Genomic DNA, 23,732 nt, shown 5'->3' on the forward strand with positions numbered 1-23,732 from the left:
CATTTGTACTTCTGACTTGCTATTGTCAGTGTGTATTTGTGTTCACATGGTCAAAAAGTTGAGCGTGGAACGGTGCGCATTTCTAATCATCAGCTGCAATCAAGGCTACGTACGGAACGCTTTGTGGTCATTAGTAGGAAGGTAGATCGTCTTTGTTTAGTAGCATTGTTGTGTTATAATTTTGTCTTCATTGTAGATGTGGTGTTAGATTCCTGGTGAGCTAGTTGATAATGTTAGCCAGTGCAACAATCATAGTCAAATGCTTAAATTCAGTTTTCAGTTTAGTTTTATTTTATAGTGCCAAATCACAACAATACTGTACCTTATAGTGTAAAAAGACTCAAAGCGCTTTATACTGTAAGCTAAAGACCCCACAATAATACAGAGAAATCAACAATCAGATGACCGCCTGTGAGCAAGGACTTGGCAACAGTGGGAAGGAAAAACCCTCTTTTAACAGGAAGAGACTTCTGGCAGGACTACTGAGCACTGGGTACTGCTGTCATTTTTCAGTGAGTGCACAATTTGCCATGACATAAATACATTATTGAAATATGCACACTACACTAAAAATACTTAGTATAAATAAAGTGAGGCTGAGTGATGATACATTTTTTTTCTCAGACAGTGAATGTGTGCTGACGTCCGTGTACCTGCGCACAGACTTGTCCACGGCGAATTTACAGGTGGTGGTTTTTATGCGGACAGTGCCTCCATGTCTGCAAGAGAATATACCAAGGCTTTATACACTTAATGGAAAGCTGATCTCCCAATAGAGAACTTTGTTCTTAGCCTGCAGGCTTTCTTGTGGTTTCTAGAGTTTTTCGAAATAGAATGGGAGACAGAGCTTTCAGCTATCAGGGTCCTAGTTTGGATTCAGCAGACAGACACCTTCTCTAAATTAAAACTAGGCTTAAAACTTTCCTTTTTGATAAAGCTTTTATTTTAGTGAGAGTTAAAAGGGAGGGTTTTTTTATTTTCTTCCCATTGTCACCAAGAGTTTATGGGGGCTCGTCTGATTGTTGGGATTTTCTCTCCAACATTAAAGGATAATATGTGATTTTATGCTATATAAATATAAATGAAATAAAATTGAATTGAATACAAATAAACACTGACAATTGAACCTGCTGCTCCTCCAGTATGCATGGCAAAGTGTCCTTGGGGAGGTTCTGTGTGATAGGAAAAGAAATATATGAATGTGTCTGTGGGCAAAAGTGTTTTCACACATTGCTAAACTATATGTAAGCTAATGTGAATAATAAAATAAATTAATTAAAAGACAAAGGCTAACAAGAGGATCCTATAGTGTGGTTATAGAGCTCCTTTTTGCACAACACTGCATTCAGATCATGATTCTGCTTGCTAAGCTGCCGGACAGGCGGACGCTATATAAGTGAAGTCCATTAGCTATTAGTGAATAATCCCCTGTCTTTTTAGTTGTTGTATTTTTGTAACCTAGACTTGGTTTTGCTTGTATATTATTTCCATGTTGATGCACTGATGCATTCTCTGAATATGCTGAATTTCCACTTAACCTCACCTGTGCGTTGTCTTCTTTGCATTAGCATTCACGTATTGTACATGTAAACATCGTCACAAACCCATCTTCCCTCCGCTTTCAGCGGCTTCACTACAGACTTCGTTGTCTTACATCTCAAAGAAGACCCAAGGTGGTCACCAAACACACACAGAACACCCAGCAAACAACTCCAGTTTAGTTATTTAGCATCTTACATGCATCGCTAGCTCTCTCCCATATATCAATGGTCCCACGGAGATGGTGTTGATGTCAGCACATCAGCCATCTGCTCCGAGGATATGGGCCCTCCATGTGACACACGAACGCAAAACCCAGCTGCATATTCCCACGAGAGAGAATAAACAGTTGTTATGACAAATGTGAAATATGTTTTACTGTTTTCAGCATCTTTTATCTGTCTGGATTTGCTCTTTTGGTTAGCACACCTATCATTTACCTTTCTCCCGTCTGCAGCTTTGTCTCTTTTGGAAAAAGCTCACTTTCCTTCCTGTCACATAAAACTATAAATATGCATGCCATCCAGCATAGTCTCATCCTCCTGTGTAAATGATTAAACATAGCGATTTTCTGGCTAAGTTTTTTTTTCCTCCTAGTAAATCTAGGCTCACTCTGAAATGATTTTCACACTTTCCTCTCCACACATCTCCCTCTGTCCTTCCTCAAAGCCAACAGGCTTTTTTAAACATTTATTTTGCACCAGCTCTTTTCTCCATACATTGCGTCTCTCTGCTAATCCCCCGTTTTATAACCACTTGGAGTTATAGAGAGTTTTTACTCCCCTTATTCTCGATTTCGTCAAAGAGTTTCATCATTCGTCTGCAGCCGTTGTTTGCTGGGAGGCTCAGTCTTGTTTTTCGACTCTGTTTGCTCTCTTCCTCACCTGTTTCAGTCCGTCTATTGGTCTGATTATTTTCATATATGTGTTTGTGTGCTTGCGCAGCAGGCGTCTCAGTATTATTTCTTTGTTTGAGCTGTCAGCTCTTTGACAGGCAGCAGCCATCTTTGTTCCATTTCAGATGCAATTAGGCTTTAGCCAAGTGTGTCTCCGCCCTCCTCTGGTATCTGCAGTATATACTCAGTTTGTCGCCTCACCAATCAAATTGATCCCACCTCTATCTTGTTTTTGTGTTATTTCATGGCTGTACTGAGGGCATCATGGTTTGACCTTGAAAATCTCTTTGCTGAGATACAGGATGAAAGGTCATCAGTACTCAAGTTTAAATCTTGTTAGTCAGACTCTCTCTAATGGTAATTTTCCACCAGTTTGCCGTAGCTGACCTTTTTACACTAAGATTCCACATATACAGGGGTTTCCTGTTCTGTAGTGTAGATTCCAGACATTTTTGGGGGGCAGTGTAATAAGCCCATCATTAGATAAATGTGTTGAGAACTGACTGATTTTTTTTTTTGTTTTGTTTTTTTTGGGTGGACTGTTTGAGGTCTCACTATTTCGGAGAAGCTTGAAGTGGGTCAAGTACTCTGGCAGCTTTTTGTAACATGAAACCTAACAGTCTTCTGTCGGGCGTCTTCTGTTTTTTGCCTCCTTAGAGGCGTCTAGCACAGCCTGGCTGCTTGATTTCAAGTTTGGGAGATAACTTAAGAAAACTCTCTGAGGAGGGATAACCTACACAGTGGGGTTGATCGTGCCCTTGCAATCTGGGAAGCCATCGGGCAGTCTGCCGACTTGTCTGTGGGGGCAATTTTTCTGGGCCTCTCGTGTATGGAATAAAAAAAAATGTAAATAAAAAGCTCAATTGTTGTGGATGATAGCAGACAGTTTTGGGTGTGCAGTCCGACAGTCAAAGCCCCACGTAAACAGGGCTTTGGCTACATGTAGAAATTGTACTTTGCCTACAGATTATTCCTGCTGTAAAGCATGTAAAGCATGTGCTCAATAACTTCACCTTGATTTCAATACTTCCCTTTATTATATACCTTCTGTTTCTCCTGATTCTTGTCAAAGAGAAATTCAGTTTGTTTTGATCATCATCAAATTGAACCTCATTTTATTCAACTTAAAAGCTAAGGTCAGGTCACACTTGTAGCTGGCCTTGTATTAAATACAGCAGTATAGCAGTATATGCATATGTATAAACTGCTGCCACTGCTTATAAGAACAAAAATAGGAGAAGCAAGGCTGTTGCTCCACATTATATTGATAATATACCTCCGTGACCTCTGTATCAACTTCAGTTTTACTTGTGTTATCCGAGAGGAAGGTATATAAAGTATGATTTTGCATACTTATTCCTGTCTTTCACTATTCACATTCATTTTTCACATTTATGAACCATGTAGGAATTAATTGCTTTGACTTAAAGTCATGTTTACTCTCTGGTCACGTTTAGCCTTGAAGGCAGTAGCAAATTACATAGCATAGCTTTGAAGTTCAAGGTAACAAATCTGTACTAATAGCTTTTATGTAAAGCAGCCTTTGTATGCAAATGTTTCCTTAGACAAAGTATGTTTAATATTATATGTTGTGAAATATTTTCTTGTGTGATTTATGGCTGAATATAGACGAAGGAGATGGAGACATTATTTCCATTTCCATAAGGGTTCCTTGTCAGATATGAGCTGTGTAATGATGTGAAAACCACAAAAAGGGGGGCTTAAAATAACCTAAGCGTGACCCGACCTGTTTTTTGTTCCATTTAAACTCAGTAGAAACCGTCTCATATTCACCACAAATATTTCATAGTAGTGTGTCCAGGTGCTGGGCTACCAGGAGAAGTCTGGGCATGAGAGATAAGATTATATTTAGCAATTAAAGAAGGATGTTAATGGAAGAATGCATCATACTGCACTATATTTCAAAACCATCTTTAATCTTCGGGGTCACAAATAACCTAGATTTAAAATTATTCACCCAACAGACAATAAGATGTTTTTTTTTTATCCCAGATATTCCTGTTTCCATTTCCCTCTGTGCTAAAGTAGTGGATACTTTTTCTTTTAAAGTCAAAATCCTGACACAGCTGCTTAGTTAAGATGAAATCATCTACTTGCACCATATAAGACATTAAGTAGGACATTAACTAGTACAGGCAAATTTCACCAATTTAAAGCAACTGCTTTGATTATAAATTATAAATATGACATTTTAGGCGACTATTATTGGAGTTTATGCCATGACTTAATACAGTCTTCTCTGTTGTCTTTTCTACCAAGATCTTAGTAGCCAATAGTAGCAGTGAAGGAAGTCTAGTGAACAAGTATTGCCAGTGCCTTGAAGCAGCAGCAACAACAACAACACACACACACACACACACACGGTGGTACAGCATGAAAATCTGAACAAAAGGAACCTCACCAAATTTTTTTTTTTGCAATGCCTTTTTGGGGGGTATGCAAATGAGCTCACTTTAAAGTTGCTGTAGGGTTTGTGTGATTAATGGGCTGTGTGTGTGCGTGAGTGTGCGCACCTCCTATAAGCCAGCAATCTGCTGCTGCCACCTCTTCTGTTGCAGTCTGTCTGTCGATAGACTCAGAGATTGGCCTGCTTTCCTTTATAAACCCAGACTCAGAGCAGCTAAAGGTTCATAACAAAAACATGCTCAGCTACTAAAGATTAAACCTATTAAAAAAGTCACGCCGTCTTTATTTAGCTGGAAGGGGCATCGTTTCTTGTTTTGATGTGTCATTATCGTGCCTAATATTGTAAAAGTTGAATGCGCACACACACACACACTCGTGCCAAGCTATTAATGATTGACTTGATGTGCCTTTGATGATTCATCCCAGTGAGAAGGAGCTTCAATGGAAAATGTCAACTTTAAACTGAGATTAAAGGGAATAACTCAAAAAAGCTGCTGGGGGTGGTGTGTTTATGGGTCTCCATCGAAGTATTTGAGAGAGCTTGTGGGTGTGTGTGTGTGAGAGTTTGAGTCTGGAGATTTTAGAATATTAAATTTGAAATGGTCTTCTGGGCCGCCATCATAAACTACTGAGTCTTTTTAGTTTTTGTTGTTGTCTTTGTTTCATGAATCAGACAAATCATAGTGCACATTACACGACTTCTGCCTTGATTTACTTTTTCCAGAGAAATGTTTTAACTTTTGCACTCACTCCTTTTACCATTAAGTGTGTAACTCAGTTACTGTACACCATAATAGTACTGGGTTGGACCCCCTCTTTTGCTATCAGAACTGCCTTAATTCTTCTAGACACAGAGTCAACAAGGTGTTGGAAACACCTGGCGACTGTGGAGGCCTTCTGAATACAGTGAACTCATTGAAACCAGTTCAAGTTCAAGAAACCAGTTTCAGATGAGCTGAGATTTGTGACATGGTGTGTTATAAATGAACACTATTGTCCTAAAGGGATAGACATGGTCAGCAACAATTCTCAGGTGTTTAGTTGATACTTAGGAGCCCAAAGGAGCCCCATGTTTGGCAGCCCTCCACCCCAACACCTACACCACAATCCTGAATTGTGCCACTGTGTGGGTATTTTCTTTTTCAGATCATTCTCTGGAAACACTAGAGATGTTTTTGCAGGAAAATCCCAGTAGATCAGCAGTTTGTGAAATACAGAGAGCAGCCTGTCTTAATCGTGCCACATTTAAAGTCACTTAAATCACCTTTTTCCAACCCATTTTAATGCTGGTCACATGTCGTGTTTGTCTTTGTCCTCTTTAGAATATAAAGCACCCTGAAATGTCTGTTGTTGTGATTTGGTGGTGTATAAATAAAATAAGATTGAATTGAATTGAAATACATATTTTCTTCAAAGGTTTGTACATAACTTCTTGTTCTTTCAGATAACCTCGGGTCAAACGTAATGATTTTAACATGTTCTTGTTTTTTTGTCCTTATTCTTTATATCCAGTGGTGGGAAGTGAAGACAGGCAAAGCTCTGCAGACCTTCTATACAACGGGAAGCGCTTTAAAGAAGATACACGTGTCATCCGACTTCTCCACCTTTGTCACTATCGACAATATCGGCATCCTCTACATCCTCCAGAGGGTGGTGTGACGATAACGCCGCCGGCACCGCTCCAAAAGATGACAGAAACAGACGCCATCATCCAGCTTATTGCAAGAACTGCTCAATTGCATAATGTATGCAGAATTGTCCAACGCTAAACGGCCTACGCATCTAAGAAAAACAGTTTACATTTTCACTTTGCACAGTCAGTAACAATAGCCTTGAGAGCATTAGACAAATACACTTTGCTGGGGTCACATGACCAGTTTGCGCCGGCTTTAAATGATGCACTGTGAAATCTTCTTCCTTGAATCTGCATTACACACATCTTTTTAAACACAAAGAGGTGCATTTAAAAGGTAACACTGATTTCTAAAAAGCCAGCAAACCTGATCATCGGGTCTTCTCAAACCCATTTTTTTCTATCACTACTATTTACCAACAGATGAAAGAGTTAAATGAAAAATATCTGTGTTTTTTTTAGGGTTGAGGATTGCACATGTGCAAGAGATTTTCCACTTCTATATGTATGTATGTAATCGTAAAAGCTATCATAGACGTCCTGTGATTTGTTAGAAGTGATGAAGTGAGTTTGGTTTGTCTGTGCTGTGATGCTTTCGAACCTCTGCATTGAGTCAGTATTCATTATTGACAGTTTTAAACTGTTTCTAGACACTGCAGTCTTTTCGTGAATGCACATACTGTGTGCTTTGTGTCAACACTTTCTCAACATACCAGCACATTTGGAGCTTTTGGTGCACTTTGATGAGCATTAAAAATGGATAGCATGATAAAGTTTTTATGAATTAAGCACTGAAGATTGCATCTAAATTCTTTTCAAAGCTAAAGAGACTATTTGTATGTCGGAACTGTTTGTACTTTTGAACGTGGATCAAAGGAAATGTTTTCTATAAAATATAATCACAGTATGTGATTTATAATTTATACTCGAATTTCATGTTGCCAATCTTAAAAGGCATTTTTCTGCTTTAATTGCCTTTTTTCATATAAATATATAACTGTTAACTTTAGATATTACTTTATATGTGCACATTGTCTTACTACTGAGCCTTTACTTGTTGAGAGCACTTGGAAGAAGTAGTTACAATCTTTAAGGATGCTTTTCTTAATGTGACTTGAAAAACAAATCCTTAATTTGAGTGAAAATTCTGAGGTTTTACAGAGAGAGGCAAGTGTCCCTGTACCTTTATCGAAACCACTCATGTCAGTGAGAAAGGTGTGGACTCCATGTGCAGCTGGAGCAATAAGCACAAACAAAATAAATAAATCAAAGGATGAATTTCAATAATGCTTGTGTCATTCTCACACTGTGCCCTTCCTCACTGGTGCTTTTTTAAAGTTGCTGTTCAATCATCAAATTTCCTTCTAACGGATATGCTGATATCTGCTCAGGATGTAAACTGTTATATGCTGTGGTACAATGGAAAATGTAATTTTTTAAGAATAAATCACATATGCTGTGAAGTTGTATGTGTGTGTGTGTGTTTTTCCCTCTTTTTAGTTGTGTTTTGTTTAGCAGGCTCTAAATTTATGGTTAAGACCTGGTGTGCTCTGCCCTATAAAACCTCCTCCTTCCTGCCGTCTGACGCTCCCCATGAGGAGCGAGAGCCCCTGCTCTCAGGCACAGTGACAGCATGATTCACCGCACATCCGCACATGGCCTGCATTGTAGGGACAAAGGATTTGCTTGACTTGCTTTCCAGAATGATTCAAAATCAGCTTCTCTTTATTCAACTGTCTGGAATCAAATTTGCAATCATATTTTTCCCTGAGTAAATATTTTGATCTGTAATGTAACAGAGAATGGGCTCAATTCGTGTGTGCAGTGATTAGGAGTCTATGCATTTACCTGTTTTGTTTTCTGGTCATCTGAAAAAAAAAGTACAAATACTGGTGATTTTTTTCTTAGCAGAAGATCTGAAATCTTCCTCTTGAGTTCATTTTTTTTTTGCGTGCAGGAAAAATCCCTGTCTTTATATCTAACAGAACAACAAACTAATCCACAAGGCTCAGTCTACCATTGTCCAGAATCTTGAGGCATTTAGGGACAGAAGGTCAGTGAACAAACCATCACCTCTCCATTTCACACTGTAGAGGTAGCAGAGGCTCATTCTCCCTCAGACTTATTCGACCCTGCTGCCTAAAGAACGCTGCAGGAAATCATTCCGCCGTTTTCTATAAAACTTCACAAGAGCTCTTCTTATGTGACAGGCAAACACACCTGTCAGGACATAAGACTCCACAGACATTCCTGTATCAAGCCTCTTTGCTGCTCTCATATTTATAGTGCATATGTTATGAAGGCCCTTTGCCAGAATTCTCTTTTTCACAATCTCAGTTTTATTTTATTTTTTGTTTATTTCTTTAACCTTTTTTGGTATTTTATCACTGTTCTATATACATTTTCACACAGCATTACATTATAAGACCTTCAGTGTAGACCTGTAGCACTTTTAACAATGTTGTTTTTATAAAGGATTATACAGTTTTTATGATTTATGCTGCTCCTGTATCTATCCATCCAATACAGGTTTATGCAGAGGGGTTTATGACAGAGTGGATTGCAATTCATGATGAGGACACTTGCCCAGGCCATGAGCTGATATATGTGTTTCTTTAAGAGGGAGGTGTCCAACTCCAGGCCTCTATGGCCGGTGTCCTGCAGGTTTTAGACATCGCCCTGGGTCAACACACCTGAATCAAATGATTAGTTCATTACCAGGCCTCTGGAGAACTTCAAGACATGTTGAGGAGATAATTTAGCCATTCAAATCAGCTGTGTTGGATCAAGGACACATCTAAAACCTGCAGGACACCGGCCCTCGAGGCCTGGAGTTGGACACCCCTGCTTTAAGATTTCCATTCATCAGATGACTTTGATTTCACTGAATGAGCTCAGTTTTAAAAGTAGCTAAATACTAGATAATTGATCAGAATCAGGTGGATCAGGTAGAATATGTACTGCAGTTAATAAACAGCGAGACTGGAGTGAGAGGACTGGCTGTTCATAATATAGTTGGTAAAGCAAATGTTAGCATCATGCGTTAAGCGCTATTTTATGCAATCAAATATTCTCTCTTTTCCCAGCGTTTCATGTCTGCTTTAAATATATTGAGCGCACAATAGAAGAATTTTTGCTTTTGCTCACATTAATTTCAAACTCACCTCTCAGAAATTTTACTTTGCTGTGTAATAGAATCATTAATTTTTCTCGTTATGCTGTAAATCAAATTTGTAACAGTTTTTAAAATCCAAAACTAATCTCTGTTGTGAAAAACATGATGCACTGAAGTCAATACTTCTTCTTTTCATTGAAATCTGCCTGTAGTCCTGGTTGCATTTAAAAAGCAGCAGTATATTCCTACATAACTTCCCTCCTTCACATAAATGCTGGAGGTCATTTGGTCTCTGTGGTTATATCTACCAACTACCTTTCAACACTGAAATCCAGTTCTCAGTTGAGTTATGTGCAATAGATAAAGCTGTAGGATGATTCATCGGTGTTTAATTAATGGGATTTCTATGTGATGACAGATGTGCATAGAGCGCTAACATGGGATTTTACCTTACTGGACTGTGTGTTGTCAAGGTTTGTTGAGCATTTTTCAAAGTTCAGGACATTTTGCCTTCAGGGAACGCTATTTTTTATGATTCCAACACTTCTAATTATGCTAGAAATTTTTTCAGGGTATGTAATTGGTACTAATATATCTTTGTTGGGATAAATCTTGCATAACCTTTATTATATATTTATATATTTTAAATGTGTTCATTATTTTTTTCTGCCAGAAATTTTTGTGCATTGAATATGAGTTCAAAAATGCATCTTAGTAAATGGAAATAGACTTCTTGTTTTAATGAAAGCATTTCAGACTACAAGCCACATTTAAACACAAGTTCATGCAGTTTTTACCTCACATCCATGGCCAATTTTGAATAATCAATTATCTTAACAAATGTGACCAAAGACACCACCAAGACTTTTTTGGACTGATTGTGAAACATGGGCTTTCAGCTTTTCGTCAAACTAATTTCAAACATTTTTACAGCAGAAAATTGATGTGGCACAACAGATAAACATCAGCAGTGGTTAATGAAGGAACTCAATAAAGCTGATGGCCAATACTGGTGCGCACATCACTCAAAACGCATGCCAAGGTTGCATAGGATGCATTTTATGGCACACATTTCTTAGTTTAAACATTAATGTGTTCTGATGCAAGGATGTAACTGAAATATATCATGTAAAGGTGGGCTAATTGGACTAATAACTGGATGGGCAGTTACATTTGAAGTGGGAAGTCGGAAATCCAGAGTTCCCAGTTGGATTTTTCAGCTGAAATCCCCCCTCAAGTTGAACTCTGAAAGTCAGAAAAGTCACAGTAAAAAAATAGCTTCTGTGTCATCACCCATTGGTTTGTGCAATGCAGTCTCGTGTTCTGAAGTCTTGACACGAGCAACATGGTGTTTTCAAATCGGATGTGATGAGCAAGAGGTGTGTCAGACTGTGAAACTGCCTGGTCAAGAGCCTACCCCGAATAATTCACTGTGACTAAGATCATAAACTCAGAAAGAAGGTTTTTACAAAGGTCTAGACCAGGGGTGTCCAACTCCAGTCCTCAAGAGCTACCGTCCTGCAGCTTTTAGACACATCCTTGTTCCAACACACCTGAATCAAATGAATGGCTTGTTACCAGGCCTTTGCCAAACTTGATGGCATGCTGTAGAGGTAACCCAAGCATTTGATGGTCTATAGATTTAAGAGCATAAAGGCTTTTTGACCCCTGCTGGACTTTGTAAATAATGTGGGTGCAAGAGACTTCCACTTTGGCTTCACTTTTCAGATCAGGAAGTTGTGATTGTCTTTTATATTGTATTTAGTGTGCTAACAGGTAATACAAGACTGCATTATTTATACTAGAAATAATATTCACTGTAACATTGTTCCAGACACTCATGTGGAAACGGGTCGTACTTGTTAGATATTTCAAAATGTGTGTTCCTTGCAAGAAAGAAAAAACATGAGGCACCAGGTGGAACTGATCGTTTATGTCATGGTCCTGAGTCTGACGACTCAGTGTTTTGTGGTTCTTTATAATATTTTATGTTCTAGCTTGCTCTGGTTATGTCTTTCTTTAGGATTTTCTATTTGTTAGGATGCTGTTCTTGTGCCTTCATGTTTAGTGTAGGTTTAGTTCAGTGTCAAGTCTGCGTCTTTGCGAATTGTTTCTTGTTTCCTGTTTTACTTTGAAGGACCATGTCTTATGTCAGTGTATTCAGTTTTGCCCCCCCGTTAGCCCTAATTTCTCCCAGCTGTATTTCCCTCCTGTCTCCTATTCCCTGATTACTCCACTGTGTATTTAAGCCCTGTGTTTGCCTTTGCCCTTTGTTGCATCGTACCCTCATACTACACTGTATGTTCTCTTTACCTGCTTGCCTGTCTGTTAGTTTATTTTCCCCCAGTATAGCTAGTTTTCTGTTCAGTGTGCAACCTACAATAAAGCTCTGTATTTTGAGTTCACCTTTGCCTCAGCGAGTCCTGTATTTTGGGTCCTTTTTTTCCTGCCTGCCTGCACACAGCCATGACAGTTTATAAGTTAGCTAATTAAGAAGCTGAAGTTGATGTAAGAGCTGTCAAACAATTACTTCAATAAATTATTTTGAGCGAAATCGAATGAAAATTAAATCGTAAAATAAGGCAGAGGCAGAAACCATCAATTCAGTCTGGAGGTCATGAAACATCCTCCAGGCATCTTTTGCCAACCTCTGTTCGTTGGGTAAATTTTCTCTGCCATGACCTCGCCACCTGTTTTTCATCCTGAGAACCAGCTTTGAATACTCGTAGTAAATCTGTCCCGTCTATAAATTTACTGAGCTCTAGCTTGACACAAAAACAGCCCTCGTTATCTGGCCAAAAACAGGACGACATTACCTACTTATACCCTGACTAAACTTGAAACCATTTGTCTCTGGGTGCTCAGTCATTCGTGCTGCAGTGCATCACGGCTGCCATTTAGATTTGGGAACTGGATCAGTCTTAGAGCAGCCATATGACATGCTATAGCAGCGTTGCCAGCTGTCTGTCAGACTCCAGCGCTTTCTATTTATATGCTGTCATTTACTGGGTGACGTAAACACGCTCGAGTTTTCTGCTGCACAAGCCTGTTTATCAGGTTGTATATTCTCAGCTAACCCTGAGCTGGATATTTCCAAGAGAAAGACAAAATTATTTAGAGGGTTTTAATCACGCTCAAGCTGCAATTACACACATTTTCTTAAGAGCCCAACTGTCTGAATTTAGCATTCAGTGAGCTATAGGCTAATGGCATCTTAAATTGCTGTTGATCATATCTTGCTCGCAATTACACCTGGATGGAGTAATCAGCTGTGATCCCTATGCCTTCAAGTGCAAATTAAACATTCCTGATACTGTTAGCCCCTGAAGGTAGGATTACGTTTGGGATTAGGTCACTGCATGCTTTGAAACAGCCTTACTTTTCCTCTGCATGCATATTTATGTAACAACAAAATGATTTCAAAATGGGGAAATATTAGTGACTCTTCACCACATGCGGTTACGCAAACTGCAGTCTCTACGGCAGTGGTGTGAAGTTTTTAAAGTCTGGTTGAGGTGTGTGCTAACCTCATTAATTCTGCTCCCTCTTGCTTAATTAATCTTTGTCGTCTCCTGAAGTAATTACAGCTATCTGGCTGTCTGAGTGTCTACACACCACTGACACCACCTTCCCCCTCATGGTTGCAGCAAGGCCGGGGCTTCCTTTCCATATTCTTGATGCCTGTCATGCTGTAAAGTCCTAATTCGATACAGGATGACTCGGGGTAAAGAAAGGCAAGTTGAGGCTTCATTCTTTTCCCCCTGAATCCTGGCTGCTTTTTAATGTCTCAGGAGCTAAAAAATACTCTCCCGCTGTGCTACTAAGCATGAAAAATTGTCAGAATCTCTCAAGTGTTTCCTTGTATGTCATTTTATTTTCACATGCATTTAGATTTAATTAATTTTGAAAGGAACACAAAGAAAAGATGTGATAAAACTGATGTGGATATCCAGATCCAGTAAATTGCGCCCTGAATAACACTATCTCCTTTAAAAAGCCATTCAAATGTAAAGTTCAGAGTCCTACAGGCTAATTAGTCTCCTTAAGAAGCACTAACTATTCAGAGGTGTAGGCTAATGTGAGGGTGATATTTAAACCCCCCTAGTTTCTCAGTGAGAGGTCTGCAGTCGCACATGGACTCCCAGGAGATTTAAAAAGGGTCTGTTTCAAAAGAACCAAGCTCCCCTCCGGCTTTCTGTCTGCTGTCTAAGACTTTCATTTTGTTTTCTTTCTCCCTCTGTTCTCTCCCTTTACACGCCGTCTTTCCTGTCATTAATTTTCTCTGTTTGCTATTTTTCAAGCTGGTGGCTTTGCAACGTGCAATTGTGCATGCAGATTTTTGGGTAGCCAGCCAAACATACGCATGCACGCTCGGAAAAGTGAGGAATGGGGTAGCCTAAATAAAGTCACACGTACGTCCTCGGGGGAAGGGAGGTGTGAGGCACGTCTGAGTGTCAGCTTGTGTTTGTAGGCTGGAAATGTACGTGTGACTGTGTGTGTCATAAGACTTTAAGTGGCCACAAGTAGCTATTTTAGAAGCTGATTATGTGATGTTTTTTGTATTTATATAAGGTAGGGTTTACTCTGGATTCTTCTTTCTGTCAACAAATCCCATCTTTCACCAGTTTCCTGCATTAGTTCAAACCACATGGTTGACAAAGTATTTAAATCTGGTCACAGATGTGATCAGAAGTTTACCTGTGGTTCTCAAGGAGGTTGACTTTTATGGTAATTTGGGGCTTTTAATAATTTCTTTAATGACCCTAAAAAAAAGGGGGGGGAGACAAATAAAGAGACTTTGAATTTTGAGTTAATTTAAACTGTTTGGTTTCTTGACATGAATCCTACTTTTAAGTGTAGTCCACAGATTCTCAGTAGAGTTTTAGGTGGAGCTTTGCAAAAGTCATTCCAGGAGTTCATGTTTTGGATTGTCTGAATCTGGTTAAAATGATATTCTAAGCTGTGTTATATTCTCTGTGTGGTTTGTGTTTGGTTTGCCTATGAGTTCTTATTAGATCGTTCAGTTTTTGTTTAGTTTCTAGCTCTAAGATTCTTGGTTATTCTTTCTTCATGTTTAGAGTGGGTTTCGGTTAACCTTCAGTCCTTACTGATCATAGTTCTCCCTTCCTCAGTGTCTAATCGTCTCCTGTGTTTAGTCAGCCTCAGCTCTGTGTTTATGCTTGTATACTCAGTCTCTCAATCAAGCGTGCGTGTCTTGAGTCTGTGTGTTTCTTGTCTTATTTTGATAGTCTCTTTTCCTGTATGCATTGTGTTCAGTTTCACTCCCCACGTCTTGTTATGTCTGATTTATTTCTGCTGTTTTCCCTCCTGTTTCCAATCCCCTCGTTATGATGTGTGCATTTCATCAACTCATCAGTCTTTTCCTGTCCGTTGTCGCATCCTCCACATTAGTTGTGTGTTTAATGGTGTTTCGTTTGCATAAGTGTGCATTTTGAATCATTTTTGTAACTAACATTAAAAATATCAGCCTTGTACAGCCAGGAGGAATATTTCCTGTCTGCCAGGTGGGTCAGAACCTGTCCTCCTGTGCATTGCTAGATTATGCATTTGTAATGTTATCAGCAGGGGAGCTGTTAGTCCTCTGGCCTGGACTAGCTACTCTGCTGTCAGCAATAGTGCTTCTAGCATCCTAGCCATTGTTGCCAGATTTAGGTCTCATTAAAAAAAAAAAAAACACTTTACGCTTTAACTATAAGTTGGAGATTAGCTGGGCAGTGTTTGTGTATAAGCTGGATAAGCAGCCTGAAGTGCACACAGAATTATATAAATTATCAGTGAAATATGAACACGGGTTAATGATTAAGAGTAGCTATTAGCAAGTTGGCTGTTATGGGTGTGAGCATTTCTAATTATCAGTGCCTGATGTATGTTTAGATCTACATTGTAATTCGATCTACTTGAAGCTGATCAGTCAGAGACTGATTATGGCCAGTCAGTCTACAATTTTTAGTCTTCCTCTTTTATCTTGTCAGTGAAATTTTACAAAAAAGTTTAAAAAAAAAAAAAAACTGTTCGTTTGCTATAAAATTGGCTTTTTAATTCAACAAACAGTCCAAATTGCTATGATTATTTTACTGAAATGATCTATATTTACTTTGACTGCTAATTTATCAACTAATTGCAGCTTCTATCCTAATAATTTTCTTACATGAACACAACATTTAATTGCTTTTTTGTCATTATTAACACATCTACAGGGAAAGACAAATGCTGGTATAAGCTATAAGCTAAGGTATAAGCCTGCCACTGTTCATAAATTTATTTTTAAATAAGTTTCACACAGTGTGTTTAGAATTAATGTTGCATACTGAAAAGCCTTTTGTGTATTTGTTTCTGTGTGTCGACTGTACCTGCTAGCAGAGCTCGTAATGTCTGCCAACAATAGCAGGTATGCGGATTACATGACTCTCTCTGATGCCAGTGTTCACACACAACAGACAGAGACACACAGACACACACACGTGTTGTTGTTCTGCTCTATGACCCTTGGGTGTCTGACACCCATTGAGTACTGGGTCACCACAGTTTCATTCCCATGTGACTTTTGACCCTATTTTTCTGTTTATACTCTTACCCTATGTGGATGTGAGTGGTTGCATGTGTGTGTATGTGTGTGCTCTGTTTTTACTGACCTTGGCCAAACATTGGTTCCTGTTCCTGTCAGCTGTTGGCTCAGCTGCGTGCCACCTTTATTGCTTTCCCTCGGTGAGCCAGAGGGCTCAGAGCCAGATCTCGTTCCATGTTGGGCCTCTTCCCATCTCTCCTTAACTGCTTCACCTTCTCTCACCTATCTGCCCAGTTGGTTTAGGTGACTTTAGGTGACATGGCTACGTCACGGCATAAATGCAGACTTAAGTTTTCATTTTTAAGGAGAGGGTGGCAGATTTAAAATGGAAGAAGGCCCAGAAACAGCAGATGCTGTGGTCACCCGAGCCTCACCTTGTCCTGCTGATCACCCAGCCAGACCAGCAGCATCCACGCTAACAGTCCACAGGAAAATGGAAGCGAGGAAGAGGAGGTGGAGGAGGAAATAGCTTAACTCTTCAGCCATTGAGCTGAAGGGCATCAGTGAATTTAATAACCATGTCTGTCATAGTTTAAAAAATGTTCACTGTAAAGTCAGACTTAAAAACATTTTCTCAGTGGTGGTGATTTTCTCAACTTTTTGCAAAATTAATTAGGATTACACTGGAGAGATGACACAGGATTGTGTAACAGGAAGGAGCTCTGCATGTTTGATTTGGTTTTAATGAGTTTTACAGTTACCCTTCCTGACACAACCCAAAAGATTTGCCTCCAAATGGAATTGAACCAGTAAGGTGTTGCACACTCAAACCATAGTTGCGCAGATTTCAAATAACTGTAGCAACAACTGGCTGGTTACTGAAACTACTTGTTATTGGTCACTGATGGCAAACAAATAGATCCACTTACACCCCCATGTTACTGTAGAGTAACATGGGGGTGTAATGGTGTTATGAGACCATATTGTCTGCATTTAGCTGGAATCTTTTTGTTGTTTGTGTGGTTATGATTTTAAGATTATTTGGCTTTTATACTCAACATGCAGACATTTTACTTTATTCAATAAAGCCATGTTCAAAATATTAGATGTACTTTCTGTTTGTGTTTTGGGGTTTGTTGTTTGTTTTTGTTTTTTTGGTGGGAATAGGCTATGTACTGGTTGGGTTGGTGAAACCGTATGGCTAACGTGGACACTTAAATATTTCTTCGTTAATCAAAAGTCATGTGGTCATTGCAGATTAATGTCACTGTCAGTTTGTCGGACCTCAGTCTGGCTCCTCTATATTTTTGGGTGATTAGTAGAGTGTAAGAACATTTATTTTAGCGTGTGCTGTATATGTGTTGGAGAACTTTTTTTAACTGTAAGTTGTTGGTGGTCCGTGTATCTGACGGGTGGCAGGAGGGGGTCCTGAAACAAATTATTATCCAGAAATATATTGTCAGGGCAAACTCATTAACTGTTTTTTTTGTTTGTTTGTTTGTTTAGGATGCTACATCCTGGCTTCCTAAAATGAGTCCTTTGCTTTTTCAGTTTATTAGCTTTTTTTTTTTTTTTCCACTACCAGTAAAACTGGTGGTTGCTGTGACTGCTGGAGGTCTAGATCAGGCATTATGAAAGCAGTGAGAAGTAGACATTTATGATCTACTTGCCTTGTGAAGAAGTTCACTGTGTTACTCATTTCTACTTCAACCAGCCCATGGATGTTGCACCACAGGCTAAGCATTTTCTGCTTAGCAACATAACCATAAAATGACCAGACATTCAACATGCTTATGTAGCAGATAAACCGCCTTGCTTGACAGGTCATTTGTCCCCCTTTGTCCCTGTTGAGTCTTTAATCATGCAGTCTCCTGTCACCACATGTAGTTTAGCCCAGATGTCTTGAATTATAATGCAGGGATCATTCAAACAGTCAACGGAGCAGCTTTTGGGATGGTGCTCCCAGAAAATAAGCCCTGAACATGCACACAGTTTAAAAAAACAAACAAACCCTAGTCTACTCTTTAATGCCTTGAATCGTGTTTTGCACCCATGAACAAAATTCATGGCAGCTGGGAAAGTACACGCCAACAGAAGTTAAGCAGCAGTTTTAAAAGCCTCTTAAGGCAGAGTGCTGCGACAGTCAGTTTTATCTTACCAGCATTATGGCTGGAATATGCATATGGTGCACTGATCAGATTATAAGGTCCCAATTTACAATCCCCAATGTTTTACAAAATGTGTGTCATCTCAGGGACAGATAGACAAAACTGCACTTAAAATGCAACTCCCACATAAAATCTGACCTCCTCAAGCTCTTTATCGTAGTTACATAAAGAGTTTTGTGGATGTATGAAAATGTTTTATACCTACAATCAGATACTTGGATAGGTTCAGTTACTCAAAGTAACTGTAGTTCCAAAATGTAATTTATGCATTAAAAAAGAGAAGTTTTAGCCCTATAAATGTTTAATTTATACAGATAACACACTGACAGGTGAAGAGAATAGTATTTATAATTGCAGTAGAGTATAACTCGGTCCCACAGACCAAGAGACCAGTCAGCAACCCCCTAGCAATCACCAGTCACTGAGTAAAAAAATATACATTCTCAAACTTACTGGCGAGTGACTGCTACCTGCAAACAAGATGTTGTACGAAAAACCTCCTCATAATTGCTTTGGTCAATAGCTTGGATTGCCATAGTGGTCTATAGTTTGCATGAAAGAAGCCAACTTCTCTGCAACCACTTGCCGACTATTTGCTAAGCATTTAGTTTAAACATAATACGTTAGGGCTCAACCAACATTAGTCAAAAGGGTAAACTTTTATTTTGGAGGATTTGTTTCCAGTTTGTGTGCACTTAATGATTTCACTACAGCTTGGTGAGCATATGGTGAGTAGTTGCAGACAAGTTGGTGTCTTTCATGGCAATCTCCTAGCAACCAAAGCAATCGCAAGGAGATTTTTGGTGCAGCACTAGCACACTGTTTTACCTAGCGACTACCAGCAACCTTCACCAACTGCTCAAGGAATAAACTTTTTTCCCCTAGCAAAATGTAGTGTCACGGAGTCACTAACTGTGTGACTGAATCTTTACTCCATTAAAATGAGTGTATTTACCTTCATTCATTCTCATCTTTGAGTTAGCTTCCTTGCACTTTTTGCCTCTCTTTGTCTCCGTCTTTGTGAACCACACTGGCAGCTGTGCCTCTACTATCACGACTAAGTATTGTGTTCATCAGCTAGCGATACACTGTGGTAAGTTTTACCAAAGAGAATTTGTGGCAGATTTTTTCTTTCATTGCTAATGGAGAAATTTGAGTTGGCTTGATGCTGCCTCGTTCAATACAGGGTCTTCTGCTGTTGAGTAACAGTTTCGATGGTTAGATTGCTGCAATCTCATTAGAGACAGTAATGGCAGCTTCAGATACAGTCTGTGTACGTCTGCTTTTTGTTGTCTGATAACAATTCAGTTTGATGGCTTCTTTATAGACTCACTCACTGTAAAATATTTACACTTTTTAACAAACGTAAGGGAAGACTCGATCATCAGTGTAAAGAATTGCATAAAACCAATGTGTATAATTTCACCTGTCCTTAACACTCTGCGGCCCTTTCAGATTGGCATCAGGACCAGTATCTGCTCCTCTGTGTAAGCAGAAACAGAAGGAACACTAGAGAGCCCTACAAAGTGACCTCCAGCAGGCTATTAATGTTTATGTTCCCAACCAAACTGTTAGAAACAGACTCTATGAGGGTAACCATATGTTCCAGTTGTCCTTTAGTGGAACCTGTGCTCACAGCGCTGCACTGTGTAGCTCAGTTGGTGTTCTCCAGGGAACATCAGAATTGGCAGATCCACCACCGATGTCCTATCCTCTTCACACAAAGAGTTTGGACACCTGTGCCAAATGCTGTCTGTCTGTACATGGTGCACTTATTTTCCTGGTAGCTTTTCATTACGATGCCTTAAGAGGCTCTGACTCAACTGACTCCACCGATTATGGACCCACTAAAAGCTTTCAAGAGAATTTCTTAGAAATGTCGTGGAATTGTATTTTTAAATCGACTTTTAGAACATGAGAGGCTAAAGCTGTCATCACAGCAAACTTTTCCGTGGAGCTGGTTGATGGTGTTGAAGATGAATCTTGTTTTTCTAGGTTACAGCTGTGAGAGAGGTGCTGTCTGTGGCTGTTAGGTTGTGAGGCAGATTTTCCTTTCTTGTCCTAAATTTTGGATCCAAAGAGTCTCTCTTCATCTCACATCACTACCCAAAGTTGTTTTTTGTTCTTTTTCTCTCTCTTTTTTGCAATTCTTTATTGGTGTTACTTTTATCTTCTCACTCTTTTTCCAACTCCATTTACCAGCTGATCGTATTTTACAGTATTCATTTTGTACTACACTTGAGCTCTGATTACTGAATTGGTAGTTATTTTGTGTAAACTGACACGGTGCTTTGATGGGTTTTTGTTTTATATTAGTGCCATGGCAATATCTGAGCTTCAGTATCAGTGGCAAAACAATACAACAGATTTATTAGAGGCACCAAAACATCCTGAACCTTAACATAGCCTTACTTTTTGCTAGTACAAGTTTACCCAGTCCTACTTGCACGAAATTGTAGAAAAAAACAAAACAAAATTAACATAGTGAAAATTTAGACCATAATTAAACTAGCAGGGAATGAGAAGCACCAGACCACATGTGGTCTGTCCTATAAAAATTACATTATATAATCATCCGGCTTCTGGTCTTCATTGTTGTCTCGGCTACCTTTTCAGTTTGACACAAAACAAACAACAAAGAAACAAGCTTAGTTGTGCATAACTTGGTTTTATAAGGAAGAAATGACCAGATTTACTTGTTCTAAGTTTCTCGCAACATTTAGCATTAATCATTGGTTGTCCCAGTCAATTAGTGCTGCTGCTGCAGAGCTCAAATAAAGGCAGACAGATCTGGAGCAGAGTGACAGGAGCAGGCTGATGAGCGCTGGGTTTGTAGTCTGTGTAGCCTCAGGAAAACTCTGCATCTGTGCTTATGTGCACTTTATCTAGTTATTTTTTATGAGATTTTATTTTTATTAAAAAATAGTGAAAACAAACCCCCTGAAGACAGAAACATGCACACAGGCTTTATGCGTGTGTTGTTTTGGAGGATTGAGAGGGGATGGAAGTCATTAAGGTTTGTCACTCGCCTGATACTCCTTTTATGAGATTTAACAATTTAAGATAGCAGATGGCTTAATTTTGCTTAAGTGCTCTGAGGAGTTTGTCTTTGAATATCACATCTTTATGCATCAGCGACTCTGAGTGTTCAGTAGACACTTGCCCTTAAAGTTGTTTAACAGCATTGGACTGAGAACTAGAAACACAATACTGAGTGTACTTATTAGTGGTTTAATGACCGCCTCCACTAATCAATTAAGCAGAACAGAAAGTTGAGACAAGTGTACATTTTAACAGAGCAGGATGGGAGGTGTTATGTTATGTTTGTTCTTGATAATACAAGTAATACAAGGTGTGATACAAATAGCCTGATATTCAGTATTATTAAGACACAGTCCTGTGTTGTTTTTTTTTTCATAGCAAACCAATTATAAAAGTCCAGTCCTGCAGATATCTTGGTGTGCACACTGATAGCACCTTGAATTGGCATATTCATATTGACTGGGTATGTTCTCAACTCCTGCAGAGGCTGTGATTCTTTCACATACTGGATCTGTATGGAGTTGAGAAAAAAAAAAATAAGTTTAATAAGAAGTGGGATAACCTGCATGGTTTAGGTACCTTTCTGTGAGATTGAAGTTAACAGGCTTGGGTCAGGCTGCAATAAAAATGATTGGTTCAAACAATATTCGACCAGTGCGCATTTAAAAAACAGAGAGAATCCTTTTGTGAGCCATTCTGTATTTGGCACTCTCAGTATGAATCAGTATCATTAGACATAGGGTGCAGACCTCAATGCAAACTAAACCAGGTTACAAAATATAATAAGATGAGGCTATAAAGGTTGCAGGGGAGTCGACTAAGTGATGTCTATTGTTTTATTTATTTTATTATTTTTTTAATGCCTGTGTCTGCTGGTGTTGTGTACCCATATGTGATGACAGGTGTAGCTTTGTGGAGTCAAAGTCAAACTGAACCATGGAGGTCTGTCTATAGCTATCTATGACCCATTCAGATACAAACTCTATGTCATCGTCTTTAGTGTACTTGTGAATACCAAACTCTTGTGCATGAAGTAGTTTCACTGACAGTGTTCTTGATAAATACCAGTTTGTCTCCCTGTGGCAACAGTAAGGCCATGAGATGCTACTGCACCCCACTTTTGTTCGTTAAGAAACAGCTGGGTTAAGAGTTTATGAGCAGACCCTACTTTCAACCTGGTATGCTAAGCTAATCCCCTCGGGCTTGGGGTATGTAAATGATGCAATGTTTACAATTTTTAAAGTCTCTAGAAACAATAATCTGGTTCCAGTATTTGCCCAATCATTCCTTGTCTCCATGCTGACCATTATGACGTCCCTTTCCGATGGGCCTTCCAATAAAAGTGAAAGCTGGAAAATCCACGGCTCTCATTTTGTCTAAAAATGTATTTCAAAGATTATCTAAAGCGATTCCAAGGCTTCAGCTGTCTTTTGGATAATTGGATAGAATTACAAGTTTGATTTCTTCTTCTCTGTTGCCGCTTCACTTTAATTGAGGCCAAACGGATGAGTAGATTCTTATATAAAAAGCTTTTCTAGTGCAGCTTAAACCTCTGATCGTCTTTCTTTCATATTAACATCCGTTTCTCTAAATTCTTTATTGTGTAAAAGGTATATTTGTGATCTCTGCTTTACCATTTTTGGGCATAAGAAAGGTGACATAAGAAGCTTTCTGTGATGGTTTGGTGTCACAAAATCATCACAGCTGCGTAACAACTTACTAGGAGCCCACCCCGACATATCAGTTTCAGGTGTTTTGGGAGTAGACATCAGACTCGGATAAGTAAGGCAGACCGGAACGTCAACGAGAGCCTGTCAGCTCTTATCGCAGTCATGCCAGTTGTATTTTTCGTGCTCTTCAGGGTAGGTCTCCCACATGCTTTAAAAACCACCTACCTTGCGTGAAACATTTCCGTTCTTCATCCAGTTGTAGAAAATTGTTATGTAAAATACTTCCTCTGAGCCTTTTGCAGTGCTGTCAAATCTCATTTTGCAGTAGCACTTAACCTACATGCTTATCCTCTGCCCCGTTCAGCACTCCGAGGAGATTGCAGCAAACAAACACAGATTTAGTTTGTCTGGTGCTGGCTTTTAAACGAATGTAAACATTTAACTGAGTACAAAGTTGATGCACATGATTCCTTCATCACCACCACCACTAATCAGGTCATGCTTCAACTCTGTTTCAAAAAGTTCAGTATGCAGACCCTTAGAGTCTTTGAGCTGTAGTACAGATGATAAACCATATCTTGTATTTTACTTTTTAGGCTTCATTATGAGGTTCTTGCTTTATCTTAGATTTGTGTAGTCTGGTAAGTATTTGACCACTGCTTTTGATTTTTGTAATTTTGCCTTTGTACACCACAACAATGGATTTGAAATCAAACA

At 39.1% G+C, this 23,732-nt stretch overlaps 1 protein-coding gene and 1 long non-coding RNA gene across 2 annotated transcripts in view; both read left to right on the forward strand.

Annotated features, from left to right (window-relative positions):
- Positions 1 to 7,961, forward strand: part of apaf1 (apoptotic peptidase activating factor 1) — a 48,051-nt gene extending 40,090 nt beyond the window's left edge. Inside the window, exon 27 of the mRNA XM_003444978.5 lies at positions 6,374 to 7,961. Coding sequence (XP_003445026.1) covers positions 6,374 to 6,520 — 147 coding nt within the window. The 3' untranslated portion in view covers positions 6,521 to 7,961. The remainder of the gene's footprint in view (positions 1 to 6,373) is intronic.
- Positions 7,962 to 13,377: 5,416 nt separating this feature from the next.
- The window catches only part of LOC102082052 (uncharacterized), a 37,138-nt gene continuing 26,783 nt past the window's right edge, over positions 13,378 to 23,732 (forward strand). Inside the window, exon 1 of the long non-coding RNA XR_003214652.1 lies at positions 13,378 to 13,768. This is a non-coding gene — a long non-coding RNA (uncharacterized LOC102082052). The remainder of the gene's footprint in view (positions 13,769 to 23,732) is intronic.

Source organism: Oreochromis niloticus, linkage group LG17, assembly GCF_001858045.2.
Source record: "Oreochromis niloticus isolate F11D_XX linkage group LG17, O_niloticus_UMD_NMBU, whole genome shotgun sequence".
In the NCBI taxonomy this organism is placed as follows: domain Eukaryota; kingdom Metazoa; phylum Chordata; class Actinopteri; order Cichliformes; family Cichlidae; genus Oreochromis; species Oreochromis niloticus.